The sequence below is a fragment of the Polistes dominula genome, unplaced genomic scaffold (genome assembly GCF_049000335.1).
Source record: "Polistes dominula isolate Pdom_NZ unplaced genomic scaffold, Pdom_raw_medaka contig_373, whole genome shotgun sequence".
NCBI classification, from domain to species: Eukaryota; Metazoa; Arthropoda; class Insecta; order Hymenoptera; family Vespidae; genus Polistes; species Polistes dominula.
In genome coordinates, this window is record NW_028300899.1 from 6,149,871 (window position 1) to 6,163,301 (window position 13,431).

Consider the following 13,431-nt stretch of genomic DNA (forward strand, 5'->3'; position numbering starts at 1 on the left):
AATAAAAAATAAAAAGAGCATTAAAATCTTTAACAATTTTTATTATGTATTACACGTTAAAGATGCGCGCGCAGTTTCAAGTCAAAATCAAATATAATTGGTTATCGTATCTTTGCAAAGACATTCTATTGGTTAGATTTTTATTCGTGCAATCTTATTGAATGAAATAGAAACTCACCGATTCATAGAAATAACACTAACGAGTACCAATTTGAATTCAATCAAAACTTTAGTCGTTATTATAGTTGAATGTATGAATTAAAATAATATAACTATTAGATTTATGTTTATAGTAATTTAAAGTATCATTTGTAATTCATCAATCTAAACAATAATGGATTCTGATTTGGAAGAACTTCAAAATTTGTTGCGTGATATTAATTTTCCATCAAGCATACGTGATCTTAAAAATCCTACAGAGGAATTTGTTATGAATTTAATTGTAACATTTTTAACATGGCTTAAAATTGATGTTGATGTAATTAATAAACCAACTTTTGAACAACAATTAGCAATGTCAAGTATTGAGGATACTGATATTGTAAGCATTATTAATTTACATGTATCAATAAAACAAATATGTGACAGAATATTTATACAAAATTTTTGTATAAGCGACATTACTAGCGGTGGTAAGTACAATTTTATATATTATACTTATTGTATTATTATTGTACTTATTGAATTATTCTAAACAGGTTCTAAAAGGATATGTAAAATTGCAAGATATTTAGCAAATTTTATGGTTTATGTAAGTAATAAAGAAATGGATATCGAAGGTCTTATTAATGAAATACGTGACAAAGTTAAACAGTTGGATGAATTGAATGAAAAAAAGAATAATAGGCAAAAGTTAAGAAATGAAATCAAATTGAACATTTCTAAACAATTATTCTTAAAGGAAAAGGTAATATTCAGTTAGATAAATGTTTTATTAGATAGATAGATATAAAACAAATTAAAATGATAATATAAATGTTTTAGTACAAGAAAGAAATAGAAAAAATGCGTTCACTTATTGAGGACAATGAAACAAAAAAACTTGAATTACAAGAAGAAATATTGAATGCAGAAGAAAAAAGAAAACAAATATTAGAAGAATATAATGCTCATAAAGTTGAAGCTCAAAAGGTACACACACACAAAATAGAATTATATTTTTAATTAATTATAATTAATATTTATATAAATTTTTAGCTCGACCAAACAATAGCAGAATTAAGATTAGAAGTAGTTTCATCTCCGGAAGAATATAATACACGTTTGTGCGATTTAGAAGAACAACGTAAGAAAAAAATTGAAGAGAAAAAAATGATGGAAAAAACATTTTTGACCAAAAATGAATTGGATAAAAGATACGAGAATTTGTTATCATTCGTTCAAAAACAATATGAAAAGATTTCAGAGATAAAGGATATATATGAATATTTACAGTAATGTTTTCTATATCTTTTCGTATTTTATAAAAATTATATTTATTAACATGAATAAAAATTTATTGTATGTATAATTTATAGGAAGAAAAATGTACAAGGTGAAAATATTCGAAAGCAAGTTGATACAATGCAAGTTCTTATTACACAATTAACAGAAAAACACAAAGATCAAGAAAATAATCAAGGATCTACCATCGATGAGATTTACGTTCAAACCAAAGAAAGATTAAACACAGTTCGTGAATTACATTCACAATTGTTAAGGTACTTCAAAAATTTTAAATGCAACATTTTGTTATGGTATATCTTCAATAATTGTAAATATTTTTTTTATAGTAAAAAAAAATTAGCACTAAGTCAATTTGAAGAAAATAAAGGTTTATATAATGACGTATCTATGGATAAAAATAAAATTCAAGATCTTATAAAAAAGGTAGAAGAAGAAACATCTAATTTTACAAAGAATTGTCAAGAACTTTATAATCAGGAAATTCGGACTGTAAGTAAGACTAATGAATTTATTTACAATAAATCAATTTTATGTATATATTTATATATAATATTATTATATTATAACAGGAAGTCAATTTACGGAAACATTTCAACAGTGTTCTTGGGAACAATAATAGTAACTAATAATAAATGTATATATATATAATACTTTAGAATAATTTAAAAAAACATTTAAAAATAGTTTGAAAAAGAATACAAAATTCTTGTTATTCAATTTTTATTTTTCGTTTTAATAGTAGAATGGTTAAACAACAAAATAACAATACAACATTTTTATAAATAAATTACAATACAGTAAAGAACAAAGTTACATAAATTTAAATATATATATATTTAATATTTGATATAATATTCCTAAAAGGGAATTAGTTTATATATATATAAGTAGGTAATGATTGTATATTTCAATATGTTTTTATATATTGTAACACGGTACGCTACAATATAATTTTAATATAATAATAGAATAAAATAAATATAAAAATAAAGAAATACATTTCTATAAAAATTACATAGTTCCAAGAAATTATTAGAGAACATAAAAACAAAGTAACATAAAGATAATATAGTAGAAGTCATATATGAATAAAGTTAAACTATAAACAAAACTGAGAATATTTATATATTATATAAGAGATATAATTGGTGTGTAAAAAGAGGGAGATAATTTTATCTACCTAATAAAGAAACAAAAAGGAAATTGTAAGTTTTGTTGGTTCATTTCATATTCTACACGAATCTTGTATCACGTTAACACTTAGAGCAATGAATTAATTTAAGTGAAGCTTTTTCAATACTTCTGAATAAATCATTAACCTAGAGTTTAAAAATACCATTAACGTTATGTGATTTATATTATGTATATTATATACAATTGTGTATACATATTAACATTTACATCTCTCTCTCTCTCTCTCTCTCTCTCTCTCTCTCTCTCTCTCTCTCTCTCTCTCTCTCTCTCTCTCTTTCTATTACTATAATTCGTTTAATTAAGAAAATTTGATAATTATTAACACGAATGAGAATTAATATATATATATTATTATATTAATTATATATATGAATCATCATTTTGTTCGATAACTCTGTTTGTACTTATATGTCAATAAGAGTTATTAATTATATATTTTATACATATATTCAATAAGTGCATTGCTGTATTCAGTACTACGTTTTTCAACATGATTACTAAATTATGTACAAATTATTTGTCATGTGCAAATACATTTTTGTTTTCATATATAATGCATTGTACAAGAAAGTATATATTATATATATGTACGTATTTGATTAGACAGACTTTCGTGAAAAAAAAATGAGAATTTATGTTTAATAATATCTTTATATAGAATATTATTATATTATAAAATGAATATAATCAATTCTCCCCGTTTAACGATTGTTTGTACAAGTTTGACTGACACAAACATCTTAAACATATATAATTATAATTTTAGGATTATTTTTTGTTTTACATACAGCTTCTACTATTTTTCATTGACCATTAATTTGTGTCTGTTGCAATAATAAATTATTATCAACAGTTTTACAATATTTAAATTGCTCAATTCTTAAAATATTAGTTCTTGTTCTCATAGGTAACATCATTATGTGAAATATTAAAGTGCATAACATTAAACAATATAATAACAGATCAAAATGAAGAAATATAACTGAGATTTGGATGATCAATGTTTTTCTACACTATTTCAAATGGCAGTGATATGGATAACTCAGATATTATTTTTCATTTGTTTAAATAAAATAATATCAATATATATTATGTGTATAATATAATTTCAATATGATGATCTTTATGAATTAATATTAATTAGGCTTTAAGACATACAGAGACACATTTATGAGAGAAGTATAGAAATATACATCTTTTCAAATTTATTATACTCAATAGTTTTTTGTTTGAGAATAATCTTCTTATTATATAGTGTTCTTTTTTTTTAATTCCTAAGCATTACAATGAAATTGTTCAAATATTTATTGCTAGTTTATATTAACCAGTTAAGTGTGGCGATCTGTGCGCAAAGTGCGCTCTAGTGTGTGTCGCGATAATCAAGCGATGACGGATATAGTCGTCGTCAAACACAGAGTAAGTGGCGTTGTTAAAATATTGGATAGTCAAAAAGACGACTTTATTTTAGAAAATGAACAATTTTGTTAGTAATGTACACACACAGTTTCTTAATATGCACATATATTTATACATAATAAACGGAAAAATTAGAGAAAAAAATCGAATATTTATAGAAGTTAAAAATTTATTCTTGACTTTTTTTTTTTTGACCTCTAAACATTTTAAACATATTAAAATTTACGAATATATTTTAGTTTTACGCCAATATTACAATTTAAACATCAAATTGTAACAAACTTTTACGTATGACGGATATAGACGTCATAATACAAAATTTTGCCATACACATCTTCATGACGGATATAGTCGTCAAACACACTTAACTGGTTAAAGTTAATTTATGTATGTAAGATGTGTGATGAAATCCTTTGACTGTTCTTTTTGTCTTTTTTTTTTCATAACACGTACAAAATGAAATAGTATTTCGTCTTAGTTTCTCTTAGTAAATATAAATACAGTTTCTCAAATACATGTAAAAGTAAATGAAAAAATAGTAGTAGTGGTTTACCAATTTTTTTTTGTCAATAATATATTTACATATATTTATCTAAATTTGTTGTTAATGATGTACCATCATATCCATACATAATATATATTTTTATCATTATTTTTGATGTTGGATATTTTTGTACATGTGTTTTCAAATGCAAAGAAAAATAAATATATATATATATATATATATATATATTATACATAAATTAAGTAGAAATATTATCATTTATATATGTATATATAAAAAAAAATTACTACAAAATAGTTAATTAAATTCTAATTGTTTTTTTCTTTTTTTTGTGTGTAAACTATAACAATTTATATATATATATATATATATGTTATCTTATTTTATGTGATTTTAATATTGTGTGTTTTTTTTTCCAAAATATTTGTATTAGCAGGAAACTCTATCCTAAATAAGTGACTTTTTTTTAATTTTTTTTTTGGTATTTGTTTTTAATTCTTATCCAATAATATACAGTATTTGTTGACCAATAAGATAGAACAAGAATTGTATGGCAGAATGTAACTTCCATGTAATATTGCCAACTTTTTTTAGTTGAATCAAGCATTTAATAATTGATTTCATTAAACTTTTACTTTATTATCTTTATCTTCCTGTCGAATTTGAAAAATATTTATCAATTGCAAAATCCCATCATATCATATCCAAGTGATTTTTACGGTTTTATGAGTCAAATTATTTCATAGTAAATATACTATTATAACTCGTTAACAACAATATATTTTCATATGATAATACATTTTTTTTCGTTAGATTTAATTAATAACATAATGCAGCATATACAGTCTTTATCAGGGGGCAAAAGTTCTAAGCCCAAAACTAAAACCCTTTAAGTGTTTTCATATCCAATTACAAAATTTAATTAAAAAACAACATATTTTCTTTTTTGTACAACACTTAAAGAGTTAAAGCACTTATTTTGTGTTGTTGTGTGTGTGTGTGTCTTTTTTTGTTATTTTCAATTTTAATTTTTTTGATTGAAAAAAAAAGAATTACTAATAATTAATGAAATAATCAAAGAAAAAAAATTTTGATTCATTTTTATAAATACAAAATAGCAATGACGTAATTACATACAAAGCCAAAAATACACCAAGTAGTTTTTTTAACAGTTCCAAATTATACAGAATTCTACTGCAGTAATGTTATTTTTTTTATATACGAATAACTTAAATAATTGTTACATTTGTTTATTCGATTGTTTAATCATTTATTCACATTAAATCTTATATCAATTTCAATATTGTCTCGAATCAATGATTAAAATAAATTCAAAAGTAATTAAAACTGAGTAATCAAAAGTTAATGAATTAAAAACTAAATCATTAATATAACTTATGATATGTTAACTTGTTTTAAATATTGTAATATTATTAACAATTGATAATGAAATACTTTGATTTTTATCAAGACAATTTTTCTATTAAAATATTACATGCATAAAATTCAATGCATATTTATAAAAATGATAAGAAAGCAGAAAAAATGATCAATTTAAATCGTATATATTAATAAGTACTACAATTCATTATAAACTAAATAATCATTTAAATAAATAAAATAGGTTTTCTCTCTTTCTTTTTTTTTTCAGAAAAAAAATAGAATCTTAATAATTGCCTATTTTAACAATTTAATCTAATAACTTAATAATAAAATGCAATAACATTTTGAGCATTTAATACTCAAATAGTATTCTAATTATAACTTGTGTGTAAATCATTATAATATATTGCTTAGATGAATATTTATTTTTCTTACTATTATTATCTATATATATAAATATATATACGTAGGTTGAAACTTAAATAATGGCAACTATTTATTCACAACTGATACAAAAGAGTTACATGTTTGCACCTGTTACTGTCCTTCAAAGTAGTCACCAGCGTTAGCAGATCCTGTTCTGTTGATAGTGCTAATGGAGCGGTTTACTGCCATGTCTAATCCAGTGTTACGATACGGCGTGAAAAAGCCTCTCATTTGCGCTCATAGCGCTCCAAGTACGTCTGAGCAGCATCGTAACTCATCCATTTCTACATTTTCGTCAATTCATGCGGAACCCATCATGGCATTCGCTTCACAACTGTTCCAGAGATTCGACAGGCAGTAGATCACTCCATTTGCACCATCAACAAAGCAGGCTTTGCTAACAGTATACTAAACCTTTTAAATCGCTAGCAACAGGTTCTACACAATGCTGGTGACTACTTTAAAAGACAGTAACAGGAGCAAACATGTAACTGTTTTGTATCGGTTGTGAATAAATAGTTGCTACTATTTAAGTTCCAACCTACGTATATAAAAAAAAAAATAACACAAGAGTACAGATATTTTTTATTAAAAAATATAAATTTTGGGTTTAGCGATTTAACATTACTGGACATTAGAATATCTTACTGTATAAATAATGCTTTTGACTTTTTAAATTATTCTATGCAAGTTCAACATATGTCATATATAAATTAAGTAAATAATAATATTAATGAGAGAAAACATTAAAAAGCATAAGAAGAGAAGCAAATAGAACATATTATAATAACATTATATATAGAAAACAAATATTATACGTATGTTACACAATGTGACAAAGTTTTTATCAAGATTATTTTTAACAAAAAGAAAATACAACATTAATTCAATTGTTCCCTTCCCCATTTGTAAACTAATTGTATAGAGATCAATGAAGTAGTGGGCTGTTTTCTTCTAATAAGAAATCCAATTGAACTTGTGCATATTACAAATCTCTGTAGTACCTTTTGTTATTTATTGAAATCTTTCACTTATATATTCTCTCACAGATATTTAATTCTTGTGTAGTATTAATACTAATAAAGAAATAGTTTATAGTAGTAGTAGTAGTAGTAGCACACACACATTATTAATGTGGATGGTATTTCTATATATATATATGTATATATATACAAGGGATAGTTAAAAGTGTTCACAGTAGTTTATAGCCCACTACTATCTCTCTTGAGTTGACTTTTTGTAATATTGATTGTTTCTTTTATTTATCTTGTTTAAACTGAGCTAACCTGAATTGAAGAAGTCAATGATTCTGATTCATTATGCGCCCTTAAGTTGATAGGAGCTTCTATATTAATATTGTTGTCGCCAGTGTCCCCACTTAATCCAAGTCGTTCTCCATCCATTAAAGAAACACTTTCTGTTCCAAATGAATTATTTTCTACACTATTATTCTTCTTTCTGTTCATACAACCATTAATACTTATGTCAACTTCTGATTGTTCACTGTTGTTTAACATAGAACTACTTCCTTTAATATTTTCTTTCGATGTATTTTGCGATCCAAGTCTCTTTTCCTTATCGGACATTGAATTAAGAGGATTTTTAGTTGCTTTACCATCCCTTTCTTTAGGCTTCTTTCCAAGTACTGGAAAATTAGTCATTTTTGACGAAATTTTCTGATCCTTTCCTTGTCGCATTGAGCCAGCACGATTTGGTTCTATTGATTCTTGTTCTTCAGTGATAGAAACCAAATTACCTTTCCCTTCTCCACCAGAATCTTCCTTTACAACTTGAATCGGTATATCATCTGTGAAATAAATACAAATACAAATTTTGTATTAAATTTTGAACATACTATTGATTGATTTAATCATTCTGTTCAATTTGAACTAATCAATGATATTTGACATCATTTATATTTAATAAAATAATATTTTAAAGCACCATGTATACATAAGGTATTTAATATAATAATAATAATAATAATAATAATAATAATAATAATAATAATAATAATAATAATAATAATAATAATAATAATAATAATAATAAATATATATATATATAAATAAACTTTTAAAGCAAAATTTGTGAATAAATAAGCAAATGAGAAGAAAAATATATAACTGAATTTGTGTAGTTTTAATCTATGTATATATATACCAAATGGTTTAGGTGCATTAAACTAAATATATATTGCATTATGCATGCAGTTTTTTGGGCACACATAATATGTGCTTTGTATGTACTTGTATTCCACATCACTTGATGGTGGGATAATATTTCTGAAATAGTCATAATCTATATATATATAATTGCATAAGTTATTGATCATAGAAGTGGTTAATAGTGCTCGTATTAAATCAAATATTGTAATCGCGTGATTGGTGAAGAACTTTGGCAAAGATTAAGTGATCCTAGATTGCAACGACTTTATATTGAATACCATGTATTTGTTGATAATGCAATGGTAGTAGCAAAAGTGCCTGTTGTTGTACTGCTTCCTGTATACAAACTTTCCGATGATTCTTGAATAGCCTCTCCTAAAGCTTGTTCTTCTAATACACTATATAAATGTGTACTGGTATTTAATCTATTTTCATTATAAACCGAATCGTATATTTCTGTTGTATCTTTCCATTGTCTTTGTTTTATAATACCATCTTCAATACTATTATCACCAACAACTTTTCGTTGGTTTTCTTTATTCTTTTTATAAGGTGATCTGTTTGGTGAGTTTTGATTGCTGCACGTGCTCCCTCGTCTGGAACTTTCCAGAGAGGTGGAAGAATGAGTTTTGCCAATATCATCCTCATCGAGAGAATTGGAAAAAGCATGCTTCCAAAGCCAACTACGACGTTTATTACTTCCAGACGATGTTGGTTGTTGATGCTTCTCAACTTCAGTACTGTGTAACTCATCCGCAAACAATTTTTCATCCAGATCATCTAATGACACATGTGTGTAACAAATGCACATTCATTGAATTTACTTGTTTTTTTATGTATATATATATAGAAAATAGAAACATTGTTATAAGTTTAATTACGGTATGATCAGAGATTCGTAATTGTGTATTTGATGTAAAAAAAAAATTACTTGCTCAACATAGTAGAAGTAACAGAGAATTATTAACTTATTCAATGTTTATAACATTGAATTATTTTTTAGAAACGTTTATGTGCACCTTTTTTTCTGCATCGTATATTACACTTCTATTTACACATATATTTACGTTTCTAAATTTAATATTTACATTTGTATTTGTTGTATAGTAATATATTCTATGAAAATGTTAGTTTATATGTATTTTTTGTAACTATTGTATTTTATACTTCCCTTATTTGTTTAATTAAAGTACAATGTATTTTCAATTATACATCATTTTTTAAAATAAGATAAAGACACAATTATTATCTTATATTATTTCTTTTTACAAGGTGATGTAAAGATAATTGAAAATATACTGTAACAATCTGTGTAAAATATTATTATTTAAAAAAATCATATATTCATTCCATATTTATATATGAAATGTTACAATATTTTGTCATATGTTTCATTTCTTTTTGTTTTTGTTTTGTTTTAATAGTACAAAGCAATACAAAGCAAAAGAATTGTATATTTGTAGACTTATAAACAATTTAACGATACCAACGTATGAAAAGAAAATATATATTATTTCTGTTAAATACATACCTGGTAATTTTTTAGTGCGGAAAGATGCATTTGTAATCATAGATTTGGATATTGTTGGAGTTGCAGTTACAGAAGACAATGCAACACAAATACCAATTGATCCATCACTCGATTGACCTAAAATTACAAAAATCATATTAATCAAAATATGTAGAAGAAATAATATATTTTTATTGTAAATCAAATATTTACCAGATGGTCCAGAATTAGCTGAATTTCGTATGGCATTTGTAACCAACATTACATCAGGATACATTTCATAACACGCTCTGTTGTGTATATCCTCCACAGCTTGACTTGCTATATACCAACAATCATTGTACCTAATAACACATAAATATTTGATAATTAATAATTGTTTACACGTTAAGTAATAGAAGAATTTAATAAGTATCATACATACATTGCAAAATATACCGCTTGAAGAAATTCAAGAAGAAATTGAGTTGAAACTGGTATGCGTGGTAAAAGTCTTGGAACAAAACTAGATTCGCTGCCATATGAAGATCGTTGATGGTGTCCAGGTTTTGTAAAACCTTGAGTAACAAGCCTGTATTAACAACATACAGTTGATGATTAATTATTTCATAATAAAACCTTCATAACAGCTCCAATGAAACAATACTCAAGCTGATAGTTACTTTAGATTTAGAATCTTATTAATCAAGCTTACTTTGTTGCAACTTTGCACAATTGCTCCAAAGCAAACTTATTTATATAACCCAGTTGTTGGTTGTAAATAAAAAGTAGAGCGGTCATCACTTTCAATCTATTTTGAGCATTCAGTGTTTCTACTTGACGTAAAGGGCCCCAACTAACAAGTTTTGTATTGCATTCTTCGAAACGACGTACTGCACTTTCGGTTAAGGATGCTGGTGTCAAACTTGCAGGCTACTCAACATAAAATTTATATATAAATATAAGATATTATTACTATATATTAAGTTACCATTAATTTATATATATACAGTAGGTTGGAACTTAAATAGTGGCAACTATTTATTCACAACCGATACAAAAGAGTTACATGTTTGCACTTGTTACTGTCCTTCAAAGTAGTCACCAGCGTTGTGTACAACCCGTTGCTAGCGTTAGCAGAGCCTGTTTTGTTGATGGTACGAATGGAGCGGTCTACTGCCTATCGAATCTCTGGAACAGTTTTGAAGCGAATGCCATGATGGATTCCGCATGAATTGACGGAAATGCAGAAATGGATGCGTTACGACGCTGCTCAGACGCACTTAGAGCGCTATGAGCGCAAATGAGAGGCTTTCTTACTCCGTATCGTAACACTGGATGAGACATGGCAGTAGACCGCTTCATTCGCACGATCAACAGAACAGGCTCTGCTAACGGTATACTATGCCTTCTACATGGCTGGCAACGGGTTCTACACAATGCTGGTAACTACTTTGAAGGACAGTAACAGGTGCAAACATGTAACTCTTTTGTATCGGTTGTGAATAAATAGTTGCCACTATTTAAGTTCCAACCTACGTATATATCATTTTTTTTGTAATTTATCTGCAATAACTGTATTTCATGTTATTTTTTTTAATAATCAAAAATTTGGTATTCAGATATTAATATACAATATATTTTTTAAAATACAATAAAATTTGTATACCTCGTGATATATAGATAACATAGCGAGAGATGGTAATCGAAAAGAAACTGCCTTTTGTTGTCCAGATTTATCCACTACTTCAAGATTATATAATCCAATTAGAAGAGTTTCAACTGTACGGCAATTCTATTAAATATAGCAATCAAATAATTAGGAAAGATAACAGAATAACATAATGTTTCTATATACCTAATTAATTATTTAATTATATAGACATATGTAATAAAAATAAATATATATATATTATTTTCTAAATAAGCAAATATCAATCACAATTATTCATAATAGTACTAGCATAATAATTAATAATACATATTTATATTCTCACACAAGTTTTGAATGGTACAATTAAGATGTCACATGTCATATCTTATATGCATATTTTGAATGCAAATTACACCTGATCTACATTATGTAACACTCTTTTTCTTACATCCTATGTTTGTACTTTGAACGTATACAAAAAAAATGTAGAAACAAAAAAAAAACACAAAGAAGCATTGACAGTTGTACGCATAATATAATGGAAAAATAATAAATTATAACTAAAAAGATAATTTATTAATGTAATATTTATTACCTTGATATCGCCATGTGCAGCAGAATTTAAATAAATAAATATCAGCGTAGGTAAAAATTGCAAAGTAAATCTTCTGAGTTCTATCTCTTGAGAACGATAGAAATCAAATAGTTGATTACAAACCGTATCTACAAGCTGAAATAAAGAGAATAAATAAGACAATTATAAAAATGATAATAATAATTATAAATGTATTAATTTATAATTGAAAATAATAAAAATACCTGGCTATATTTGCTACGCTCTTCGAGCAATACGTAAAGTGCTCTAACTATCTCATTATCTTGTGATAATGTATTAGCAAAGGTATGAAGTTTAGATGGTGATATATCTCCACAATCTGCCAACCATTCATTTATCAAGCTTTCTGTCATTTTCTGCTTGAACCTATATTTTCATCGATAAATTAACATTTGATTTATTAAAATATTGAACGTTCTCTTACAACAAAGTAAAACTCCGTTAATCGTTCCCAGTAACTTTAGATTATTAACTGTCAAAATAATATATTCAAATATCATTAAAAAGTAATCGTTGCTTTTTAATATATAATGTCAAATGTGAAAAAAAGAAAAGAAATGATTTTAAGTAACGTTATATTAGAACTTATTTTACTCTATTATAAAAAAGGTAACATTATGTTTAAATAATCAGTTGATTACCAAGTTTTTAATAATGCTATCTCAGTCGAATATTAATGTCGATGTATTATTAATTATCATCGTCGTATTATTAGTCTTATTAATGATTGCAGCTGACAGCAGCCAAGTGTATAAATTCGCGTTATTAAGGTCTGAGTATTGACAAATCGCTACCTTATCGATAGTTAACTCAAATCAGTTAAAATCGTGTCTAAAAATTTCTGAACACACGTAACTCATATACATCCTGTCTAGGCTTAAATCCCTACTGTACTGCCCACTATTCCTAAGCTACTACAGCGCCAACTTCTTTTAATATTTCTTTTTTACACTCTATCTGTCATTATTATTCGCATTTAATTCTTCTTTCATTTATCTTCTTATATTTTTCTTTTTCTTTTTCTCTTGTCTTTCTATTACGTATATCTATTGTAAAAAATTATTAATTATATTGATCAAAAAACATTCAAGTAGTTACGACTTTTCAAATATTACCGCCAAATTTGAAATGACA

The 13,431-nt window shown here is 25.7% G+C and overlaps 2 protein-coding genes across 4 annotated transcripts; one reads left to right on the forward strand and one right to left on the reverse strand.

The window, feature by feature from the left end:
• The first annotated feature begins 135 nt into the window (after nt 1-135).
• On the forward strand, nt 136-4,200 carry LOC107070488 (uncharacterized). The gene is made up of 7 exons (XM_015328785.2): nt 136-632; nt 699-907; nt 985-1,131; nt 1,198-1,433; nt 1,518-1,700; nt 1,773-1,935; nt 2,016-4,200. The coding sequence occupies exons 1-7, from the start codon at nt 335-337 to the stop codon at nt 2,070-2,072; spliced, it is 1,293 nt and encodes a 430-aa protein (XP_015184271.1). The 5' UTR covers nt 136-334; the 3' UTR covers nt 2,073-4,200.
• A 276-nt stretch (nt 4,201-4,476) lies between these two features.
• Nucleotides 4,477-13,365, reverse strand: Hyccin (PI4KA lipid kinase complex subunit hyccin). Of its 3 annotated transcripts, none has more exons than XM_015328995.2 (9): nt 12,939-13,365; nt 12,501-12,769; nt 12,277-12,411; nt 11,697-11,822; nt 10,743-10,960; nt 10,473-10,619; nt 10,262-10,392; nt 10,070-10,186; nt 4,477-8,177 (listed from the first exon to the last, which is right to left on the reverse strand). In XM_015328995.2, the coding sequence occupies exons 2-9, from the start codon at nt 12,648-12,650 to the stop codon at nt 7,642-7,644; spliced, it is 1,560 nt and encodes a 519-aa protein (XP_015184481.1). In that variant the 5' UTR covers nt 12,651-12,769; nt 12,939-13,365; the 3' UTR covers nt 4,477-7,641. The 3 variants fall into 3 exon arrangements, with proteins under 3 accessions (XP_015184481.1, XP_015184572.1, XP_015184398.1); XM_015329086.2 differs by having other exon boundaries at nt 12,501-12,663; nt 13,092-13,364; XM_015328912.2 differs by having other exon boundaries at nt 12,501-12,663; nt 12,939-13,343.
• Between the last annotated feature and the right edge of the window lie 66 nt (nt 13,366-13,431).

Bases quoted from the DNA above. Each gene is read 5' to 3' on its own strand.
- Hyccin (XM_015328995.2), bottom strand. From the start codon at position 12,650: ATGACAGAAAGCTTGATAAATGAATGGTTGGCAGATTGTGGAGATATA. The intron at 10,620-10,742 runs GTAAGCTTGATT...TTGTTAATACAG, and splicing joins TTGTGCAAAGTTGCAACAAA to GCTTGTTACTCAAGGTTTTA. The intron at 8,178-10,069 runs GTATGTATTTAA...TTTATTTCACAG, and splicing joins CCGCACTAAAAAATTACCAG to ATGATATACCGATTCAAGTT.
- LOC107070488 (XM_015328785.2), top strand. From the start codon at position 335: ATGGATTCTGATTTGGAAGAACTTCAAAATTTGTTGCGTGATATTAAT. The intron at 908-984 runs GTAATATTCAGT...TAAATGTTTTAG, and splicing joins AATTATTCTTAAAGGAAAAG to TACAAGAAAGAAATAGAAAA. The intron at 1,701-1,772 runs GTACTTCAAAAA...TTTTTTTTATAG, and splicing joins TTACATTCACAATTGTTAAG to TAAAAAAAAATTAGCACTAA.